The 21036-nt window shown below is 43.6% G+C and overlaps 1 protein-coding gene across 2 annotated transcripts in view; it reads left to right on the top strand.

Moving 5' to 3' along the window:
* LOC137273126 (golgin subfamily A member 1-like) overlaps positions 1-21036 on the top strand; it is a 39870-nt gene that overhangs the window by 14315 nt on the left and 4519 nt on the right. Inside the window, exons 14-22 of one of the 2 annotated variants that reach the window (XM_067805592.1) lie at positions 878-973; positions 8910-9005; positions 9150-9302; positions 9993-10088; positions 10295-10384; positions 10579-10681; positions 18923-19104; positions 19404-19514; positions 20523-20882. In XM_067805592.1, the coding sequence (XP_067661693.1) occupies positions 878-973; positions 8910-9005; positions 9150-9302; positions 9993-10088; positions 10295-10384; positions 10579-10681; positions 18923-19104; positions 19404-19514; positions 20523-20882 (1287 nt within the window). The remainder of the gene's footprint in view (positions 1-877; positions 974-8909; positions 9006-9149; positions 9303-9992; positions 10089-10294; positions 10385-10578; positions 10682-18922; positions 19105-19403; positions 19515-20522; positions 20883-21036) is intronic. The other variant, XM_067805593.1, reaches the window with a different exon arrangement.

The following is a 21036-nucleotide window of genomic DNA, read 5'->3' on the forward strand; positions in this document are numbered from 1 at the left end:
GTTAAGGTGGAGAGTTACTTATGTGATACTGTTGAAGACTGTGTTTGAAAAACAGTGCAAGGCTATTATATATTCACCCACTCATTGTTACATAAACAGTGCAAGGCTATTATATATTCACTCACTCATTGTTACATAAACAGTGCAAGGCTATTATATATTCACTCACTCATTGTTACACATGAAGTTTTTTACACATTAACTGGACTATGGTATGATGAAATATGCCTTCTCAAAGATTCCAAACTGAATTCATCCACTCTTGTAGAGTAGAAATGATGATAGTAAACTGCAGTGTACAATTGATAGCGTGATGCTTGTCTGAAGCGTCCTATGTGAGGGTATATGTATTGACTTCCTGTAGTGGACGATGTGAACTGTGTTATGTCCTGCTCTGTAACACTCACTACACAAGATGACCTTATGTTCACTAACTGCTTCAAACACCTGTTGTTCAGTATGACAACATTCAGTCAAGAACCTGCCACTTTGCTATAACCTCCATATCATCTTTAAAGATTTCAGATCAGGATTAGTAAATGCTCAGCAGAAGTAATCAGTAATTAAACAGCATTAGGTTTGTGAAATTCTTTGAGCATGGTCACTTTGTGTATGGTGTGTTCTTTCTTAATTACCCTGTTTGACCTCTGATCACTGTTTCCACAAACTTGTATGAAAGGTAACAATACAAAACATATATATAAAAGGTTTGAATCATTTTGGAAATTCACCTACACAGAATGCAGCTAATTTGTTTCTGGACAGTTCTTGTCACTAAATGTAGAATAAAGTTTCCAAGTTTATGCAAGTTTGTGGGGAGTAGTGTGAAACACATCCTCTCTTGTCTGGAACTGTGCACGACTGACATTCATTTCAGATTTCTCACCTCAACCTTAAAATAGTTGAGGATAATGAGGAGATGGCCAATCTACAACATGACAGTGAAAACATGCAAGAAAACTTTCATAAGCAGGTTTGTCCCAAAACCTAACATGTGATGACAATGTTTGGTCTGATCTGTAGCATGGAGGTTTGTATATGTTGTTGACCTTGTTGTCCAGGTCTCAGGTTGATGTTCAGTTGCAGTGTGTATGTTATTGTTATACAGAAGGAATGACTTGGATGATTACAGTAAATTTTCCTTATGCTGACTTATGCTTGTCTCCTTCTTCTGTCTGAACACTTGAGCCCTTTGAAGTGCCCTTCATTGAAGTGGACGTAGAATCAACACTCACCAAAGAGTAGCATCTCTTTAGCCCATGCATTTGCACGCAAATCGGTCATATGACCGACCATTCTGGTCACTCTTTCCTTCATCGCCCTAGGCGACGGATGTCAGGGCACAGGGGTCTGGATACGGAACAATATCCTTTTAGTTTATGACCCAGTATCATCTAAATTTCAGCTGTATCCAGTTTTTGGTGTGTGTGTTTACATTATGTAGCAGAGTTATTACCAGATTGTATGTATTTTATATCATTTTTTATCTTTCATCCTTGTATGTTTGCTAACATTTGATGAAAACCTGCTTGGGTTGTAAATACTGGTTATCTGCAGTTGATCCGCATGTGTATTGTCCTTCTTATACTACGGTTTGTTCTCTCAGCTCCTGGTGTATCCTTTGAAAAAAGCAGACGTTTTTGATGACCCGTGATCCCCCTGATGGAGGTTTCAGTCTTCAGTCACCCATTTCAGCCTGATACAACTACTAGTGCAACAGCTACTTTTTCCACACCAGCAGCAGAACTTGGCTCAAGACCTACAGCCACCGCAGACATAACATACAAGAACCTGTAGCAGTGTCAACTCCACTTCGTCACAGTCAAGTGCAAGATGCATCGCAAAACTTCGACTGTTTACCTAGCAGCTCTCTGAGAGGATGATGGAGCAGTAATTCGAAGAGAAGTAGAGAAGGCTTCCAGAGTCTTCAAGTCTTCACAACTCTGATGTGAGCGCCCCTGCATGGCAGCACTACAGTTACTTCTGGTCAAACTTACAGTCTTCGAGAAGATCTTCATAATGACCTACATGAAGGCTTGAGTGAAGACTGATCTGAATCTCAATGATGACTATTTGATGATGAAGACCTGCACAGCAGTCTACACACAAATGCATAGTCCAAGGCTTCACTGCATGCCAGCAGAAGTTTACAGTCTGCCACAAACGCAAGTTTGGCCTTGGCTTCCTTTCAGGAATAGTCAGCTGTCACCAGACGTCAATGTCGCAGGGTTTCTCCATACAAACATGGAACAGGTCGCTCCCCAGTCCCATACAGATGCTGCGGACATAATTAGTCATCTTCGTTCGACCTGGAGGATCATCACAACCCAAAGCTCAGGGGCTGTCGTTGACACTACTCATCATGAAACCAGCCTGTGTGAAGGCATTCAGACTCTTCGAGATTGTTCCCCTGCAGCAGTCACGCATGCATGATCTCTCAGAGAGGAGGACCAGCATGAATGATCATGCTTGTTAGTTGTCTCAACAATTAGAAGTGTGGAGGACACCGGGAATGCAGCAAGTTGTACATATGCAGGTTCCACATAAGCTTGTTCCACATAAGCACGTTCCATGAAAGCAAGTTCAGTCATCAAGGGAGGTTCCACGAAATTACCGCTTCAGGAAGGTGTAGACAGCACATTAGCGTTCTCGAAACGCTTCCATCATATCATGTCAAGTTTCAGCCAATAACGTAGAACTTTGTCCCAGACGTATTCATGAAGTACAAGTAATGCAACATAGATATTGGCAATGTTGGATCAATGTGTGGCTGGCAGAAGAGGCACACATCTGAAACTAACAATGTAGGATAATATCGGAGAAAGCAATGAAGTTAGATCCTCATCACACAGGCTGTTGCAAGTGCCACATTCGTAGATAGCAGACAGATTACATGAAGCTATCCTGCATAAAGAAGATGGTGTCAACTTTGAAAAGATTGCAACTACACACAGACCCTTTTCGTTTACATTGTTCCTGTACAGTGTACAAAGATCAACAGGACAGTTTGGTAGTAGTCACCAGCCCAAGATCGACTAACAGTCTTTGATGCATTTTTGTTGCAGTGAAGATATCAGCTCTTTTTGTGCATTACAACACAATTTGGTTCTTCAAGAGGATGTTACGGTTATTCAATGAAATCGGTTTCTACAGTCACCCAGTAACAACATTAAGGAAGCAGAGGAACCTCATCACATCATCTGTATATGATAGCAATCACATTAACTCCGCTCATGTAACTCCAGAACAGGCTGTAGAGTGAGATTACTTACTAGGCCGAGTGATGATCTGTCAGCAGATTAAAGGCTGTTTATCTGCGACTTCAAGCGACAAACATCACACGGTTTCGACTCGCTATAGCATTTCCACCCCAATCCAGTCTACTACAAATAGACTTCCATCAATAGCATCGCATCATGGATTGTGGGTTTTGAAGTCGAAGATTGATGCATCATCACTCCATATTGCAGAGATTCCGGGAACAACATCTTCATTATAGATTAATTGTGTGTATAGTTGATTCTACCACATCCATATGACTGTTTATATGAGTAATCATATGATTGGAGCACTTTGGCAACAATGAGTATTCTGCAAACAGAATGACATCATACAAGGGGATGTCAATAAGTTTTGAGCCTTGCATAGAAAAACACAAAATATTGGTATGAACCACATTTATTTTTCCGTTGTGAGTCAAGACACTTGTTCCATCTTTTCTGCCAGACGCTGATGCCATCTCTGTAGAAGGTGCCATTTTGGTCCTCAAACCAAGCCTCAGTAGCAGCAATAAGCTCATTATCATCCTGAAATCTACGACCACGCAAGTGTTTCTTGAGATTTAGGAACAGATGGTAATCACTTGGTGCTAGGTCTGGAGAGTAGGGGGGATGCGGCAAGATTTTGTACCCGCATTCCTGGACAGCAGCAGCTGCAACGCGAGAGGTGTGTACTGGAGCATTGTCTTGATGTAGAAGAATACCATGTCTGATTTTGCCACGGCGCTTCTCCTTGATTGACTGTCGCACTTGCCTCAACAAGTTAGTGTAATATTCCCCATTCATTGTTCTTCCTTTTGGTAAGTAATCTATGTGGATGAGGCCTTTGCTATCCCAGATGACTGTCGCCATTACCTTCTGCACTGATCTGGAGGCTTTGAACTTTTTTGATCCTGGGAGAAGTGACATGTTTCCATTCCGTGGATTCTTGTTTGCTCTCAGGATCATAGTGGTGGATCCAGGTTGCATCAGGTTACTAGTCTAAAGTGAAAATCTTCTGGATTCTTGATGTATCTGGTTAGCATGGAGTTGCTTATGGTGACCCTTGTTTGCTCCATTTCATCTGTAAGCATTCTTGGCACCCATCTAGCGCACACCTTAGACATGATGAGATGTTCATGAAGAATTGTCTCGATGGATCCGTGTGAAATGCCTGTGGTCTCCTCTAACTCGTGGAGAGTGATTCGACGATTTTCCACCACAAGTCTATGCACTCTGTCAATGTTTTCCTGACTAGTGCTTGTTGTTGGGCGACCTGGACAGGGGTAATCATCAAGACTCTCTCTACCATGCTTAAATTCATTGACCCATCGTTTGATGGTAGCAGATGAGGGGAAGACTTCCCATAACCTGCTGAAAGCCTTTCTTCAATGTTCTTCGCCGAGTTTCCTTCAAGAACTAAAAACTTAATTACTGCTCTATACTCAATTTTATTCATTTTCACTGCTGTGAGGGGGGTCTCTTTCTGTCATTGTGAGCTGTTCAATAACCTCTGAGAGTAGGATACCAAAACTTATATATCACATCAGCTACACCCCAAGGTTCAATGTCGTACCATAGGCTGTGACACCTGGGTATGAAAAATGCTCAAGGCTCAAAACTTACTGACATCCCTTCGTATCGCTGGAAGATTGATGAGATACGATTCAAAGCATGATACCACAAGCAATACCCTCTCCGTTTACACTTTGCACTTGGCAGTGTTTACTTTGCCTACTGATGTCAGTCCAAGACATGACTTGCAGGGGAAGGTTACAGTTACGCCCATTACAGAGATTTTTCAACGATCACCTGTACAATACCAACCTGTTTGTCCTACACGATCTTCTCGAGCCATATCTGCTTTGGTGGATTCACAGAGAAAATGTTTACGGGGAACCTACCTAACAGAGCCACAGTGGTTTGGGGGAAGTGGTCAAGACAAGATCAAGTTCTAGACATCAATCTCTTAGACATGAAAGCAGTGGTCAACACAACTCCACAGGAGCGTTCTGCAAACAGGAGTCAACTAGGTCACAAAGTTTGTTATAGCACATGTTTCCCCTGTACAGCATTTTCGACACGGTTTAACATCTTTGTGAAGGCATGCTACATTCCAGGACCAAAGACTGTCATATTAGACGTACTATCATGATCATTACAGCAGTCTCCAACAGAATGGATGATACATCCAGAGGCTTTTCAGACATTTGTGTCTCCAATAAATTATCCACAAGTCTGGGCTACAGCTGCTCTCAGCATACCATGGGAGGGACTCAACGCGTATACGTTTCTCCCTCCAGTACTACTGCCTCAAGCATTACAGGCAATCAAGCATGCAAGGTGACTATGACTGATTGTGGTCGCGCCCCACTGGCCAGTGAGGGTGTAGTTTTCTGACCTCCTACAAGACCTTGGAAATCCTGCCTTAAAACTACCAGAATGGCCAAATCTGCTAATTCATCCACACACAAAGCACACTCTGTGAAATCCGGCATTGTTCCAGCGACATGTATAGACAGTATTAAAGCTTGTTTCAAGAAACGAGGATATTCCGCCCAAGCAGCGAAGGTTGTGATGTTCGCTTTACAAACGTCTACACGATCACTTTATATCACATTACAGTGATCAAGTTATGTGCAAAGCGGAAGGGCTTTACTGCAAGTAAAGCAGCTCATCCTCCAGTGGCTGACAAGACATTTATGTCATCAAGTTACTTAGCGGCGCCTAGTACAGTCATCACGATGAAAACTGGCATAAAATTGTCTTAAGTACAAAAACTTCTAGCATTACTATGTTCATTCAAGTTGGAAGATCAACACAAGAATTTCAAGGCTTCCGCATGGGATCTCAATGTAGCACTACAAAATCTCACAAGCGATCGGACATCCATGGACCTGCTATTGCAGAAAACACTATTTTAGGTTGCCCTAGCAACAACAGTACGGATATCAAAAATGCATGCATTGGACATGAAAGAAAACGGAGCATCATGACAGTGTACACCTTGGACTCATATGGGATTTAAGAGCCAAGAATTAGCTGCCTGGACAGCCTGACAGACAATTTCATATCCCAGCACTGTCTTCAGTACTCCTTACAAGTGACAAACAAGATTATCCTTGTGTCCCGTCAGATCATTGAAAATCTACCGGCAGGGTACAAAGACAAGGAGAAAGAAATTCAAGCACCTGTTTATTCCTTTATCAACCGAGATGCCTACGGAAGTGTCAAGGAATACTATATATGAGAGTCCACGCGCATGTCTCCGAACAGACCAGCATGAGTGATCTTGTATCCCTGTGCTTGTATGCTATACATGTACCTGAAGAAGGGATTGCATCTTCACTTGACGTATGCGTCAAACGAAGAAGTTGCTATAAGAAAACTAGAGGACAATAGTATATCTAAAACCACACGGAGATGTGACAACACACTTTCATTGACAAGTATGAAAGTTCGCAAGTCTACAGTGCCATTTTCAAGTTCCCATTGGGGGTTACAGGACGTAGAATAAAGACAACAAAGAAAATCCAGGAAGTAGCAGGACCCACCACCAATTCCATCAGATTCTGTCAAGCGTAGGTCAGGAGAAGGAAAAATATGTAATTTTCTGATTAAAATTGGTATTTTATACTTATCCTGCCTCATGAGGCCAGCCCTCCTATCCTCCCATCTCATGACATTCTGGATTTCTTTGTAAACCTGGGTGTTGGAATGTTTGATTCAGAGAGAGTGACAAGCATGGCTGGTCATGTGATCGATTTGCACACCAATGCACAAGCAAAAGGGAGGCTACTCATAGGTAAGTGTTGATTTTACATCCTCTTCATTGAAGGGAACTTCCAGGGATTCAAGTGTTCCACTATGTTCAGATAAAAGGAGACAAGCATAATAAGCATGAGTCAGGATAAGTATAAAATATACATTTTAGAAAATTACATTTCTTCCCCTTCAAGCATTGGCTGCATTACATTGTTACAGGGTAGGAATAATTTGATGATAGCAGTAATACACCCCTTCAAACAGTGCCTCTGTTACATTGTTACAGTGCAGGAATAATTTGATGATAACAGTAATACACCCCTTCAAACAGTGCCTCTGTTACATTGTTACAGTGCAGGAATAATTTGATGATAACAGTAATACACCCCTTCAAACGGTGCCTCTGTTACATTGTTACAGTGCAGGAATAATTTGATTACAGTAATGTTCCCCATTCAAATACTACCCCCATTACATTGTTACAGTGTAGGAATGATTGGATGATAACAGTGATACTCCCTCTCCACTAAGTATTGCATCTGTGACATTGTTACATGGACACTATACAGCAACAATTGATATGATAGCAATAATACTTTCATTCAAGCATTGCACTTTCTGTGAGATACATGAAGGTGCCATGGTGTGATGCCCCATGTTTGTGAGATGCATGCAGGTGTTGCAGTGCGGTGCCCTATATCGGTGAGATACATGAAGGTGCCATAGTGTGATGCCCCATGTCTGTGAGATGCATGCAGGTGTTGTAGTCTGGTGCCCATATCGGTGAGATACATGCAGGTGTTGTAGTGTTGTCCCCTATGCTTGTGAGATGCAGGTGCCATGGTGTGGTGCCCCATATCTGTGGGATGTGTGCAGGTGGTATGTTGCGGTGCCCTAAATCTTTCAGATGTACTTACGAGGCATGGTGTGGTGCCCCATGTGTGTGAGTTGCATGCAGGTGGCATGTTGTGGTGCCCTGTGTCTGTGAGATGCATGGAGTTGGCATGGCGTGGTACCCCATGTCTGTGAGATGCAAGCAGGTGGCATGGTGTGGTGCCCCATGTGTGCGAGTTGCATGCTGGTGGCATGGTGTGGTGCCCCATGTCTGTAAGATGCATGCAGGTGTCATGGTGTGGTGCCCCATGTCTATGAGATGCATGCAGGTGTCATGGTGTGGTTCCCCATGTCTGTGTGATGCATGCAGGTGTCATGGTGTGGTGCCCCATGTCTATGAGATGCATGGAGGTGTCATGGTGTGGTGCCCCATGTCTGTGTGATGTATGGAGGTGGCATGGTGTGGTGCCCCATGTCTGTGAGATGCATGGAGGTGGCATGGTGTGGTGCCCCATGTCTGTGAGATGCATGGAGGTGGCATGGTGTGGTGCCCCATGTCCGTGAGATGCATGTAGGTGTCATGGTGTGATGCCGCATGTCTGTGAGATGCATGCAGGTGTCGTAGTGTGGTGCCCTATATCGGTGCGATACATGAAGGTGTCATGGTGTGATGCCCTGTGTCTGTGAGACGCATGGAGTTGGCATGTTGTGGTGCCCCATGTCTGCAAGATTCAGGCAGGTGGCATGATGTGGTGTCCCTTTTCTGTGAGATGTAGGTATGTGACTTGTGTGATGTTTTCTATTGTCACTCCCCCCAGCAGTGGGATGTGTGCAGATGTTTTCTGTTGTCACTCCCCCCCCCCCAGCAGTGGGATGTGTGGAGGGGTTTTCTGTTGTCACTCCCCCCAGCAGTTGGATGTGTGGAGGGGTTTTCTGTTGTCACTCCCTCAGCAGTTGGATGTGTGGAGGTTTTTTTTGTTGTCACTCCCCAGCAGTTGGATGTGTGGAGGGGTATTCTGTTGTGTCACTCCCTCCACCTGTTGCTGTCTACAGATACAGGAGCTGCAGCACAGTATTGAGGATGCAGAGAAGCGGGCCTTTGAGAGCTGGGAGCTGGCAAGTCAGAAGGACAGACAGTATGAGAAACAGGTGGGTGCACTAGTGTACTGATTCCTATCTTAAGACGATGTCTGTTTACTTACACTCTAGTTCTACAGCCTTGTGTATGTCCTTGTTCTGACACTGCCTACTAGCACTGTCCACAGTCTAACACTGTCTGGTTGTCATCTATAGAAGCATGAGCTGGAGGTGGAGCTTCAGAAGTCCCGGCTGAGTGCAGTGGACAGTGAGTCGGGACTCCGGGCCAAGATCACAGCTCTGGAAACACAACTGATGGAGATGGAGACAGCACGGGACCACATGAAGAATGAAGCTGACCAGAAAATAGTCAGTACAAACACATAGGGTTCATAATAGTCAGCCAGGAATTGCACTGAAAGGAGCCTAACTTCCAAATTTGAACAGGTTCAATCTTTAGGTATTGTTATACTTCAGAGTGGTGAATTTGGGAGGCAGTTATATTCTTTCATTATTTCATTCTTTACTGAAGGAGTCATGGTCACAACATCTTTACAGCATGTACAGTCTATTTGACTCAAAAGTGGACTTATGAAGTGCACTCTTAACTCTTAAACTAAGAAAAATTATATTCTCAAAGATAAGCTGATCACACTCAAAACATCAGATGAACTCTGAACTTTTAGCAGAATGTATGTCCTGAAATAAAATAGTTGTTTAACAAACTATCTTTTAAGTACTGACTGAGTTTACTATTTGTTACGAAGGAGGTCTCCACAGAATGGAACAGCCAGGTGTGCAAGAAAGGAGGGAGATGGCACAGCAAAGTTCAATGAATGAGTAACATGCTTCACCTGGTTGTCCCTTTCTTTCATTGCAAAAACCTGATTATAATCAGTGTGTCACTGAGTATTTTTTGTTTATTAGTTTAAGTTAAATTAATTGGTCTGCTTTTGAGCCAAACAGACTGAAGTTATGAGTGATGCAGTGATGAGAGATAATGTGACACAGTGAAGTGGTGAGTAACATGGAGTGACATGTGGTTTATCTGTGTGTCAGGCTCAACTGGAGGCCAGGGAACAGGAGGTTCTGGAGGAACACATCAAGCTGGATAAACAGCTGAAGACTCTGGAAGTGGAACACAGCAGGATACAGGTGAGGCTGGGGGCAGTAGGAGGTGAACATTCACCTCATAAATATTGTCTCATATATTCAGTTTAACCTTTACACCATGCCCATGAAAGGTGTATAGACAAATGATAATTAGCATGATTTGAACTGTTACAGATGTCTCAGTATTTTCAATCACAAGTCCCTTGGCAGTTAAAGGTAGGATTAACATGTTAACATCCTGCTTCCAGGCGGAGTATGCAGACAAGATGGAGGAGAGTTCACGGCTGAAGACGTCCATGGAGGAAAGGCGACAGAATGAGACCTCACTTATGGAGAAGGTAGACGTAGACATTTTGCTTTTCAGAAATGATTTAAACTCCATAAGGTGTACAACAGCCTTAATACTAAGGAGGAACAGGACGTAAAATTAGGAGATACCTCTAAATCTAGTGTTTGCTGTGTTTCATTCTAAAATATCAGTAAAAATGCACTTGTCACCGCCTGATAAACCTTGAGTGGTGTTTGTGAGCAGATATCTGGCTTGGAGGTGGAGGTGCAGTCCGTGACAGAAACGCTGGAGAACCTGAAGAAGAACCTCAAGTCAGGGCAGGCAGAACTGAAGGAGAGTAACAAAGGTAGATGATCCTATCACTGGCACTGCTGTTTGACTTTTCCCATCTTGTATGTATCTGGAAGAAATTTTAGAAATGCCAGAAATTTTTGGAAAATGTTTTTTGACAATTGTATGACAAGGGCTGATGCTTCAGATTCAGAAGTGACATATAATCACTCATACCACCTTGATCTAATACGGCATGTGAGTAATCATGCTGTTCCATTCCATAACTCCTAAATTATCGAAAAACTTCCACGGTAGAAACACTTGTCAGAAACAAACTATACTGTGACCCACCGGGCAGGCAGACAGCATCATTTGACACAGGTGTAGTGTATGGCAGAGACCTCAAAATATAAAGTGCCAGTATCACAACTGGCCAAGGACTCTAGCCAAATTCCAACAGGTGCAACTGGGCTGATGTGAACACCGTCCAGCAAGCATTATTCATCCACAATTTTGAGAACACAGTTTTTAGCCTTTTGCCAAACTTCTAGGGTAATTCTCACAAAAGAAGTATACACAAGCTCTTTAACGTTTGAAAACTTAAATGTGGTATTATTGCGAGCAATAAAATCCTTACTGTTTCCCCAGATCAGCTTGATGGTATTGAGTTCACTGTGCCATACAGCTGTACACAGAACTATGTGGCCTTGTTTTACAGCTAGTTCATCAGTGATGTGCTGGATTAGCTTTTTATGATGCCGGATTTTTGTCCATGAGCTTGGGCTTTTTCTCAGCTACAATAAGTGTTATTTTTCCTTATCCTGACTCATGCTTAATTGCTTATCTTCTCTTCCCTGGCGAAGGTAGTGGAATACCTGAAATCCCTGGAAGTTCCCTTCTAAAAGAAGCAGGCGTAAAATACATGTGTAGCCTCGCCTTTCCAGCAGTCAGCAGACCGACCATGCTTGTAACTGTCTCCTTATCACCCGACGAGGGCGGCTGGAGTTACCTGGGGTCTCCACTACAGCGATAAGTTTTTCAACTATTTCAGTCCTTTAACAATATTTATGTATATGTATCACAATTTTGCACGGGCGAGTGCACTCACGTGGGTGACTATGTTCGCGTGAGTGAGGAAGCTCACGTGGGTGAGTGCACTCACCGTTTTACTTGTCAACGGAGAGGATCTTCAGTCTCCCAAACTCGTCAAAGGCTCCATCAGCATTTGTCGTCCCCTTCAGACCTGGACTCACATAAGGAGGATCGTTGGCGTCCATCGAATACGTCGCACTCACAGTAGGATGAAGACAGATTTTACCGATCGTCTTCTCAGAAGGAATCTCTTGTCTCGGACTCAGAAGTCACATTTCGAATCACAAATAGCCTGGACTTAGTCTCACCATCCAAGAACTCCAACAAACCCAAACCCAAAAAAAGTTTCTGCCAATAACCCCGATATCTACAAATTCTGAGAAGTTGTCTATGGCAATCAGGTCAGCAACCAAGCTTCAACAACAACCTTTGCCACCTTTCAACGCTCATCACTTCTCTCTTCACCATGTGGAGCCCTCCATCAGAGCACCAGATGTAGACGAGGCATACAAGATCATCAGCAGTCCCCGCAACAGATCTTACAAGATAGACGACAAGCGGTTTGCTCAGCTGAACACCTCTACGAGACACACCTTCTTCGGACGTGCTCAATTTATAGCCGTTAACGAGATTCTCATCTCAAGTTCAGCAATCCTGCGAATGAGGAAGAGTGAATGATCCTGTCAACTTTCGTCACTCAGAAGAAGGATCAGTGGATCAGTGTCCGAACACCTTGTCTCAACTTTTACAGGACTGAATCTACTTCCTCGACAAGGATGATTGCCCAAGACTTCAGCGAAGTCCATCGACACCTTGACATCAGTGCTCAAGCAGACAAGTCAGCATTACACTAACAGGTCCAGGTTGTCCAAAGTCAAGAGAGCGAAAGTCGTCTACATTTGACTTACAGTCTTACGATGGAATGATGTCATTTACACACTAGATTAGCAGTCTGCAGCGTCTTTTGATTCTTCAGGCGGCATAGAGATCTTCTAACAGCAGACTCAACGTTACCTATCAGGAGGCTTGCAGCAATGGCAGTTTCTGATCGGACAGCCAGCTATAAATAGACTTCCTTGGAATGTCAACTCCTTCATAATGAACAGCGTTGATGATCTGAAGACGAAGAATGACACATCTTCACAGCATACAAGCTCATCATGAGAGAAGTCAACTCAGTCTACAGTTGAACTTCACTATCAGGCTACTAACTCAGCTCGGATGACTTGAGAATCTAACTCCTCGGGATTTGATTCATCACTACGTTGAGATACATTGCTGTCCCAGGATCGGTTGGTCAGAGTTCAAGCCGCTGATTAGAATAAGTTTTACACTCTCCGTTATCACTATGTCAGTGATAATGTCTACGCGATCTGCTCACATCACTATGACTAGACGAGGACGCCTACTACTTCATCTATGACAGTGATAATGTCTACTCAATCTGCTCACGTCACTATGACTAGACGAGGACGCCTACTACTTCATCTGTGTCAGTGATAATGTCTACGCAATCTGCTCACGTCACTATGACTAGACGAGGACGCCTACTACTTCATCTATGTCAGTGATAATGTCTACTCAATCTGCTCACGTCACTATGACTAGACGAGGACGCCTACTACTTCATCTATGACAGTGATAATGTCTACTCAATCTGCTCACGTCACTATGACTAGACGAGGACGCCTACTACTTCATCTATGTCAGTGATAATGTCTACGCGATCTGCTCACGTCACTATGACTAGACGAGGACGCCTACTACTTCATCTATGACAGTGATAATGTCTACGCAATCTGCTCACGTCACTATGACTAGACGAGGACGCCTACTACTTCATCTATGTCAGTGATAATGTCTACGCGATCTGCTCACGTCACTATGACTAGACGAGGACGCCTACTACTTCATCTATGACAGTGATAATGTCTACTCAATCTGCTCACGTCACTATGACTAGACGAGGACGCCTACTACTTCATCTGTGTCAGTGATAATGTCTACGCAATCTGCTCACGTCACTATGACTAGACGAGGACGCCTACTACTTCATCTATGTCAGTGATAATGTCTACTCAATCTGCTCACGTCACTATGACTAGACGAGGACGCCTACTACTTCATCTATGACAGTGATAATGTCTACTCAATCTGCTCACGTCACTATGACTAGACGAGGACGCCTACTACTTCATCTGTGTCAGTGATAATGTCTACGCAATCTGCTCACGTCACTATGACTAGACGAGGACGCCTACTACTTCATCTATGTCAGTGATAATGTCTACTCAATCTGCTCACGTCACTATGACTAGACGAGGACGCCTACTACTTCATCTATGACAGTGATAATGTCTACTCAATCTGCTCACGTCACTATGACTAGACGAGGACGCCTACTACTTCATCTATGTCAGTGATAATGTCTACTCAATCTGCTCACGTCACTATGACTAGACGAGGACGCCTACTACTTCATCTATGTCAGTGATAATGTCTACTCAATCTGCTCACGTCACTATGACTAGACGAGGACGCCTACTACTTCATCTATGACAGTGATAATGTCTACTCAATCTGCTCACGTCACTATGACTAGACGAGGACGCCTACTACTTCATCTATGACAGTGATAATGTCTACTCAATCTGCTCACGTCACTATGACTAGACGAGGACGCCTACTACTTCATCTATGACAGTGATAATGTCTACGCGATCTGCTCACGTCACTATGACTAGACGAGGACGCCTACTACTTCATCTATGACAGTGATAATGTCTACGCGATCTGCTCACGTCACTATGACTAGACGAGGACGCCTACTACTTCATCTATGACAGTGATAATGTCTACGCGATCTGCTCACGTCACTATGACTAGACGAGGACGCCTACTACTTCATCTATGACAGTGATAATGTCTACGCGATCTGCTCACGTCACTATGACTAGACGAGGACGCCTACTACTTCATCTATGACAGTGATAATGTCTACTCAATCTGCTCACGTCACTATGACTAGACGAGGACGCCTACTACTTCATCTATGTCAGTGATAATGTCTACTCAATCTGCTCACGTCACTATGACTAGACGAGGACGCCTACTACTTCATCTATGACAGTGATAATGTCTACTCAATCTGCTCACGTCACTATGACTAGACGAGGACGCCTACTACTTCATCTATGTCAGTGATAATGTCTACTCAATCTGCTCACGTCACTATGACTAGACGAGGACGCCTACTACTTCATCTATGACAGTGATAATGTCTACTCAATCTGCTCACGTCACTATGACTAGACGAGGACGCCTACTACTTCATCTATGTCAGTGATAATGTCTACTCAATCTGCTCACGTCACTATGACTAGACGAGGACGCCTACTACTTCATCTGTGACAGTGATAATGTCTACTCAATCTGCTCACGTCACTATGACTAGACGAGGACGCCTACTACTTCATCTATGACAGTGATAATGTCTACTCAATCTGCTCACGTCACTATGACTAGACGAGGACGCCTACTACTTCATCTATGTCAGTGATAATGTCTACTCAATCTGCTCACGTCACTATGACTAGACGAGGACGCCTACTACTTCATCTATGTCAGTGATAATGTCTACGCGATCTGCTCACGTCACTATGACTAGACGAGGACGCCTACTACTTCATCTATGACAGTGATAATGTCTACGCGATCTGCTCACGTCACTATGACTAGACGAGGACGCCTACTACTTCATCTATGTCAGTGATAATGTCTACTCAATCTGCTCACGTCACTATGACTAGACGAGGACGCCTACTACTTCATCTATGTCAGTGATAATGTCTACTCAATCTGCTCACGTCACTATGACTAGACGAGGACGCCTACTACTTCATCTATGACAGTGATAATGTCTACGCGATCTGCTCACGTCACTATGACTAGACGAGGACGCCTACTACTTCATCTATGTCAGTGATAATGTCTACTCAATCTGCTCACGTCACTATGACTAGACGAGGACGCCTACTACTTCATCTATGTCAGTGATAATGTCTACGCGATCTGCTCACGTCACTATGACTAGACGAGGACGCCTACTACTTCATCTATGTCAGTGATAATGTCTACTCAATCTGCTCACGTCACTATGACTAGACGAGGACGCCTACTACTTCATCTATGTCAGTGATAATGTCTACGCGATCTGCTCACGTCACTATGACTAGACGAGGACGCCTACTACTTCATCTGTGACAGCAGTTCCTAGGTCATGGTTTCATGTCCTGACCGGTTTACGACGCTGGACATCTTGAGACCATACCCACTATGGTAGACTCGCTAGTTAATGTCTGCACAGGAACTTACATATTAGAGCCGGCTTTCAACAGCTGTCTTTAGGTATAAACGTCTCTCCAAGGATGGATTGCCCATCTAAACAACGAGGTTGCATCAGGATTCTGGAAGAAGGAAGATCAAGCTCTTCACATCAACCAGTTGGAGATGAAAGTGGTGATGCATGTTATCCATCATTGGTCGACAACACCGAGAGACAAGCTACTGATGATCCAGACAGACAACTCAACAGTAGCCTTCTACGTAAACAAGGGTCAACGAGACCTCGATCTCTACTACACCTGACGTTTCTACTCTTCAACATGGTCGACAGTCTGAATCTCCAAATAAAAGTATCTCACATACCAGGTGCCTTCAACATCATGGCAGACACCTTATCTCACCCTCTTCGTCCATCACCAACAGAGTACATGCTGCATTGAGAGACATTTTAACTACAAATAGACTTATTTGCAACAAGGTTCAACTAACAGACAGCAACCTTTGTGTCACAGGTACCAGATCCGTTAACTTGTGCATCAGGCACTCTAAGCATCTCGTGGGAAGGACTAAACGCATTCGCGTTTCCCCTCCAGTGCTGCTACCAAGAGTCATTGAGAAAATCAGACAGTTGCCAGGTCAACCGGACAGTCAGTTCCACATACTAGCCTTGTCTTCAATCCTTGGACCTCATGATACACAAGACTTATCGTTATGTCCAGTCAGAGCATTGAAGATATACATCACATGTACCAAGTCTAGAATACGTTTCAAGTGCCTGTTCATCCCTGTATCTACTGAGACAGGATTGGAACCTCTGTGAGCCTCCAACCCACATGAAGTCAGAGCCTTGGCTTCTACACTAGCGCTACATGGGAATTGCTCGCTATCAACTGCTGCTTTTGGAAATCAAACACAGTGTTTGTCAACCATTACCTACAAGAAATAATCACGGAGGACATCGCTGGCATTCACCAATTTGGGCCTCCTATAGCTGCGTAGCAACTAACGGCTCCCCGGTGAGTTCACTCACCCCTTTGGTCACGTGACTTGTGGAAGCCAGATGCTCTGCGGAATATAATGGTGGAAAGTCCATGCGCACGTCTTGAACAGACTAGCATCAGTGATTATGATCCTGTACTCGTAATGAAGACACTTGTACATGAAGAGGGGTCACAACTAACCTTAATTACAATATCTTGACATTTAGTTGCATCAGATACTAGCACGACGCTAGTTACTTTCGATGTCATCATCTACAGAAGACAAGTTTGACTTTCGATGTCATCTTCTACAGAAGACAAGTTTGACTGGATGTGATTAACCCCTGAATCTACAAAGAATATTAGAAGAACAGGACTGAATTATTGCCATTACAAGTTCCCGTTGGGTGGAAATTATTGGCCGTAATTTTGACAGCCAGCAGAATCCAATGTGACGTGACCCACTGCCGTTTCCGTCGGATTCTGTAAGCAATTAAACATGAGTCAGGATAAGGAAAAATATGTATTTTTCTGAATAAAATTGATATTTTATACTTGTCCTGACTCATGATGAAAGCCCTCCCAGCCGCCCCTCTCATGCTGAATTCCAATAATTCTTGTGTCGGGCGATTTACAAGGAGAGTGTAACAAGCATGGTCGGTCAGCTGACCGTTTGCGCTGGAAAGGGGAGGCTACACATGGGTGAGTGTATTTTAGGTCCGCTTCTTTTAGAAGGGAACTTCAAAGGATTTCAGGTATTCCACTACCTTCACCAGGGAAGAGGAGATAAGCAATTAAGCTTGAGTCAGGATATAAGCCATTCTCTTCCCACAGAGGTTACTCCTGTCATATCTTCCTACGTAACATCTGTTCTAATACGGCCCTATCATGGTGCGAGTGTTCAAGACTCGTGATTGGAGGCGTTCAGATTTAGTTGTGCAATCAGAGATGTTGTTTCAAGAGTGATCATTCGCAAGATCTCGATGATTTCTGAATGCATCGAGAAAACTTGCCACTGCCAGTTATTTGTGGCGATTGATCCCTGCACTCTCTATTGCCAGTTTCTGATTTTCAGTTAAACATGAAATACCTTTCCTTCATGAATCTTGCCTTCGCACGTCGATGAACCAACTCCATGGGGGCCGCCATATTGGAGCTAAGTCTTTTTAACACATGTTCTGATTGGATAGTAACAAGGGAGAGATAATTCCTGTTGTGATTTTTTGCCACAAGGGGATTTCTCGATGACCGGGAAATATGGCCGTATTAGAACAGAGGTTACGGAGGAAGATATGACAGGAGAAACCTCTGTGGGAAGAAAATGGATATAAGTATAAAATATAAATTTTATTCAGAAAATTCCATCTTTTAAGACATTTATTGCATCTTTGATCTCATCTTGTATTTTAGCACACATCAGTGGAATTTTGCATTCATACAGTGTATAAACTGCTGGCATGGATATCTCCCAGGGATACCTCAAGGGTATCTCTCAGGGATTTGTCTCAAGGGTATCTGGCATGGATATCTCTCACGGATATCTCTCAAGGATATCTGGCATGGATATCTCTCAAGAATATCTGACATGGATATCTCTCAGGGATACCTCAAGGATACCTTTCAGTGATATCTCTCAAGGGTATCTGGCATGGATATCTCCCAGGGATATCTCTTAAGGTTATCCGGCATGGATATAGATTAGAATATCTCTCATGGATATCTGAAATAAATATATCTCAAGAATATCTGTCAGAGAAACATTTAATATTAACTGTCAACCTTGGCACAATCATTACTTTCACCATGGTTGCTATAGTTGTAGACAAGGTACTTTCTTTCTCTGGGGTATTGCAGCACATGAGAGGAGGAAACTTCATCAACTTGTTATCTACTTTCAGAAAAGGATGAGTTGCTGGTGCGTAATGCTGAACTGTCACAACAGATGGAGAGCAGGAAACAACAGGCAGCTGAGAAGGAGCTCCACCTGGTGGCAGAACTCCGAGAGAAAGGGGAGACGATAACTTCCTTGCAGCAAACTGTTAGTCAGCTGGAGGAGAAAATAACCCTATATGACCAACGGGTGTGTGTTCCCTGTTTCTTGGGGTAGAGGGTTGAGGTCTACAACTGATTGTCCAGACTCTGAATGCATTACTATGTAGAAGATTATTAGAATAATTCATTCGCGCTTCTGTTCTGCCTCTGTGCAGGTATGTTGCATTTGTCTGCCAAACAATGTCAGCTAGAAAGAACAAGGGTGAAAACTGTACTTTGATGTATGTTATGGGACACCCTTACTTCAGGATAACGGTATGCTATGGTTTGAGGACGTTTGGATGACATTGTTATTCTCTGTGTTGTATGTTTGTTTTCTGTGTTCAGTGTACGGATTATGAGATAAAGAAGTCTGAAGACCAGGTTACCACGGCAACAGTTGGCGAGCTACAGACAGAAATTACCGAGCTGCAGAATCAGCTCACTGACAAGAACCGGGTCAGTCGATATCTTATCCAAAACACTGCCTATGATAAATATCTAGAATGTAGGAGAGTCCTCAGAGGGTAGTCCTCATGTAAACCACCACAGCAGTCAGTTTTGCCCTTTGACGTAACACAAACCTATGATCACCTCCTCAGATGTTAGGTCTTGTTGAATATATTTCTGTTTGTCAGCACGATACTCATTAGTTAAACCAAAATGTTCAATGTGTGAGAAATGCATCACTTTGGGTTTTTTTCATTGAGCTTGAGCAGTGGGGTAGCCTTGTGGTTAAGCAGATAGATAGCCCATACTAAAGTGTGAATTTTGTGTTTAAAAAAAAAGATCTTTTCCGTCCCCATGTCAGGTAAGTTTTAGCAAACCAGTGACACGCAAGCACACATGCATGCGCATGGCATCCACTCGTCACCCTGAAGACCCCCTTTCAGTTCCCACATGGGTACAGTGTGTCAAGTTCATTTCTGGTGGCCCCTGCTGTGTTATCAGTGGAATATTGCTAAAACCTGTGTAAAACCATACTCGCTCACTCACTTTTGGGACTGTTCATAATATATAGCTTGGGGGTCATGGTGATTTTTATGGAGAAGCATGTACAATGCGACTGACACCCCTCAAATTTATGTACACAGGAAGTGCCCCCCTGCTGCCTGTCATGCACAAAAGTCAGCCATCCCCCATGCCATAGGGGACACACCAAGATGTTCTAGAATGGTGTTCAAAGCAGAGTTAAACCCAACAGTCTCACCTGTACTTGAAAGTTTCACTGAAGCGTTATCATCTGGGAGCTCCATCACCTTTTATACTGACATCATGTTTGAGCATGCTGTTTCCAAGCATTGTGCCAAAATCCAATGATTGTGTCTTGCATTCCAGTTTGATTGTGATTATGTTTTTAAGTTTGCCAGCACTATATATATGCACCATGATATAGCTGAAATACTTTACACATCAGTGTTTACTCCAGCTGCCTCCCTCCCCCACTCACTCACTGACTCACTGCAGGCCCTGAGGAAGCAAGAGCAGACCCTGAAGGACCTGAGGATCACCCTGCAGCGGGAGCTCAAGGTCCAGGCTCTCCCTAACGATGACTCCTCTGAGCTGGTGGACTCTCACTCACCTCAGCCGAACAGGAAGTTTGAGTCGTCCAACAAACGCTTCCAAACAGACATGTTGTTAGCTGGTTTTGGGTCAGGGTCACGGGGTCAAAGTCATGTGCAGATGGCTGCGTCAGGGATTCTAAATGAGGATGATGCCAAGCTTCGGAGCGGAACTGTGGGCATCCGGCAAGAGCTAGACAAAGATGTCAACTTTCAGTATCTCAAACATGTCATCCTGAAGTTTATGCTGAGTCGGGAGTCTGAGGTCAGTAGACAAACTGGACACAGTAGTCTTGTGCTATCTGCCACAAATACTCTATTCAGATAGTCAGTGTTTCAAATCACATTGATATACATAGGCATCACAATTTTTCAGGACATACAGACATGTCAGTGAACAATATCTGTTGAACCAGAGG

Source organism: Haliotis asinina, chromosome 2, assembly GCF_037392515.1.
Source record: "Haliotis asinina isolate JCU_RB_2024 chromosome 2, JCU_Hal_asi_v2, whole genome shotgun sequence".
Classification (NCBI taxonomy): domain Eukaryota; kingdom Metazoa; phylum Mollusca; class Gastropoda; order Lepetellida; family Haliotidae; genus Haliotis; species Haliotis asinina.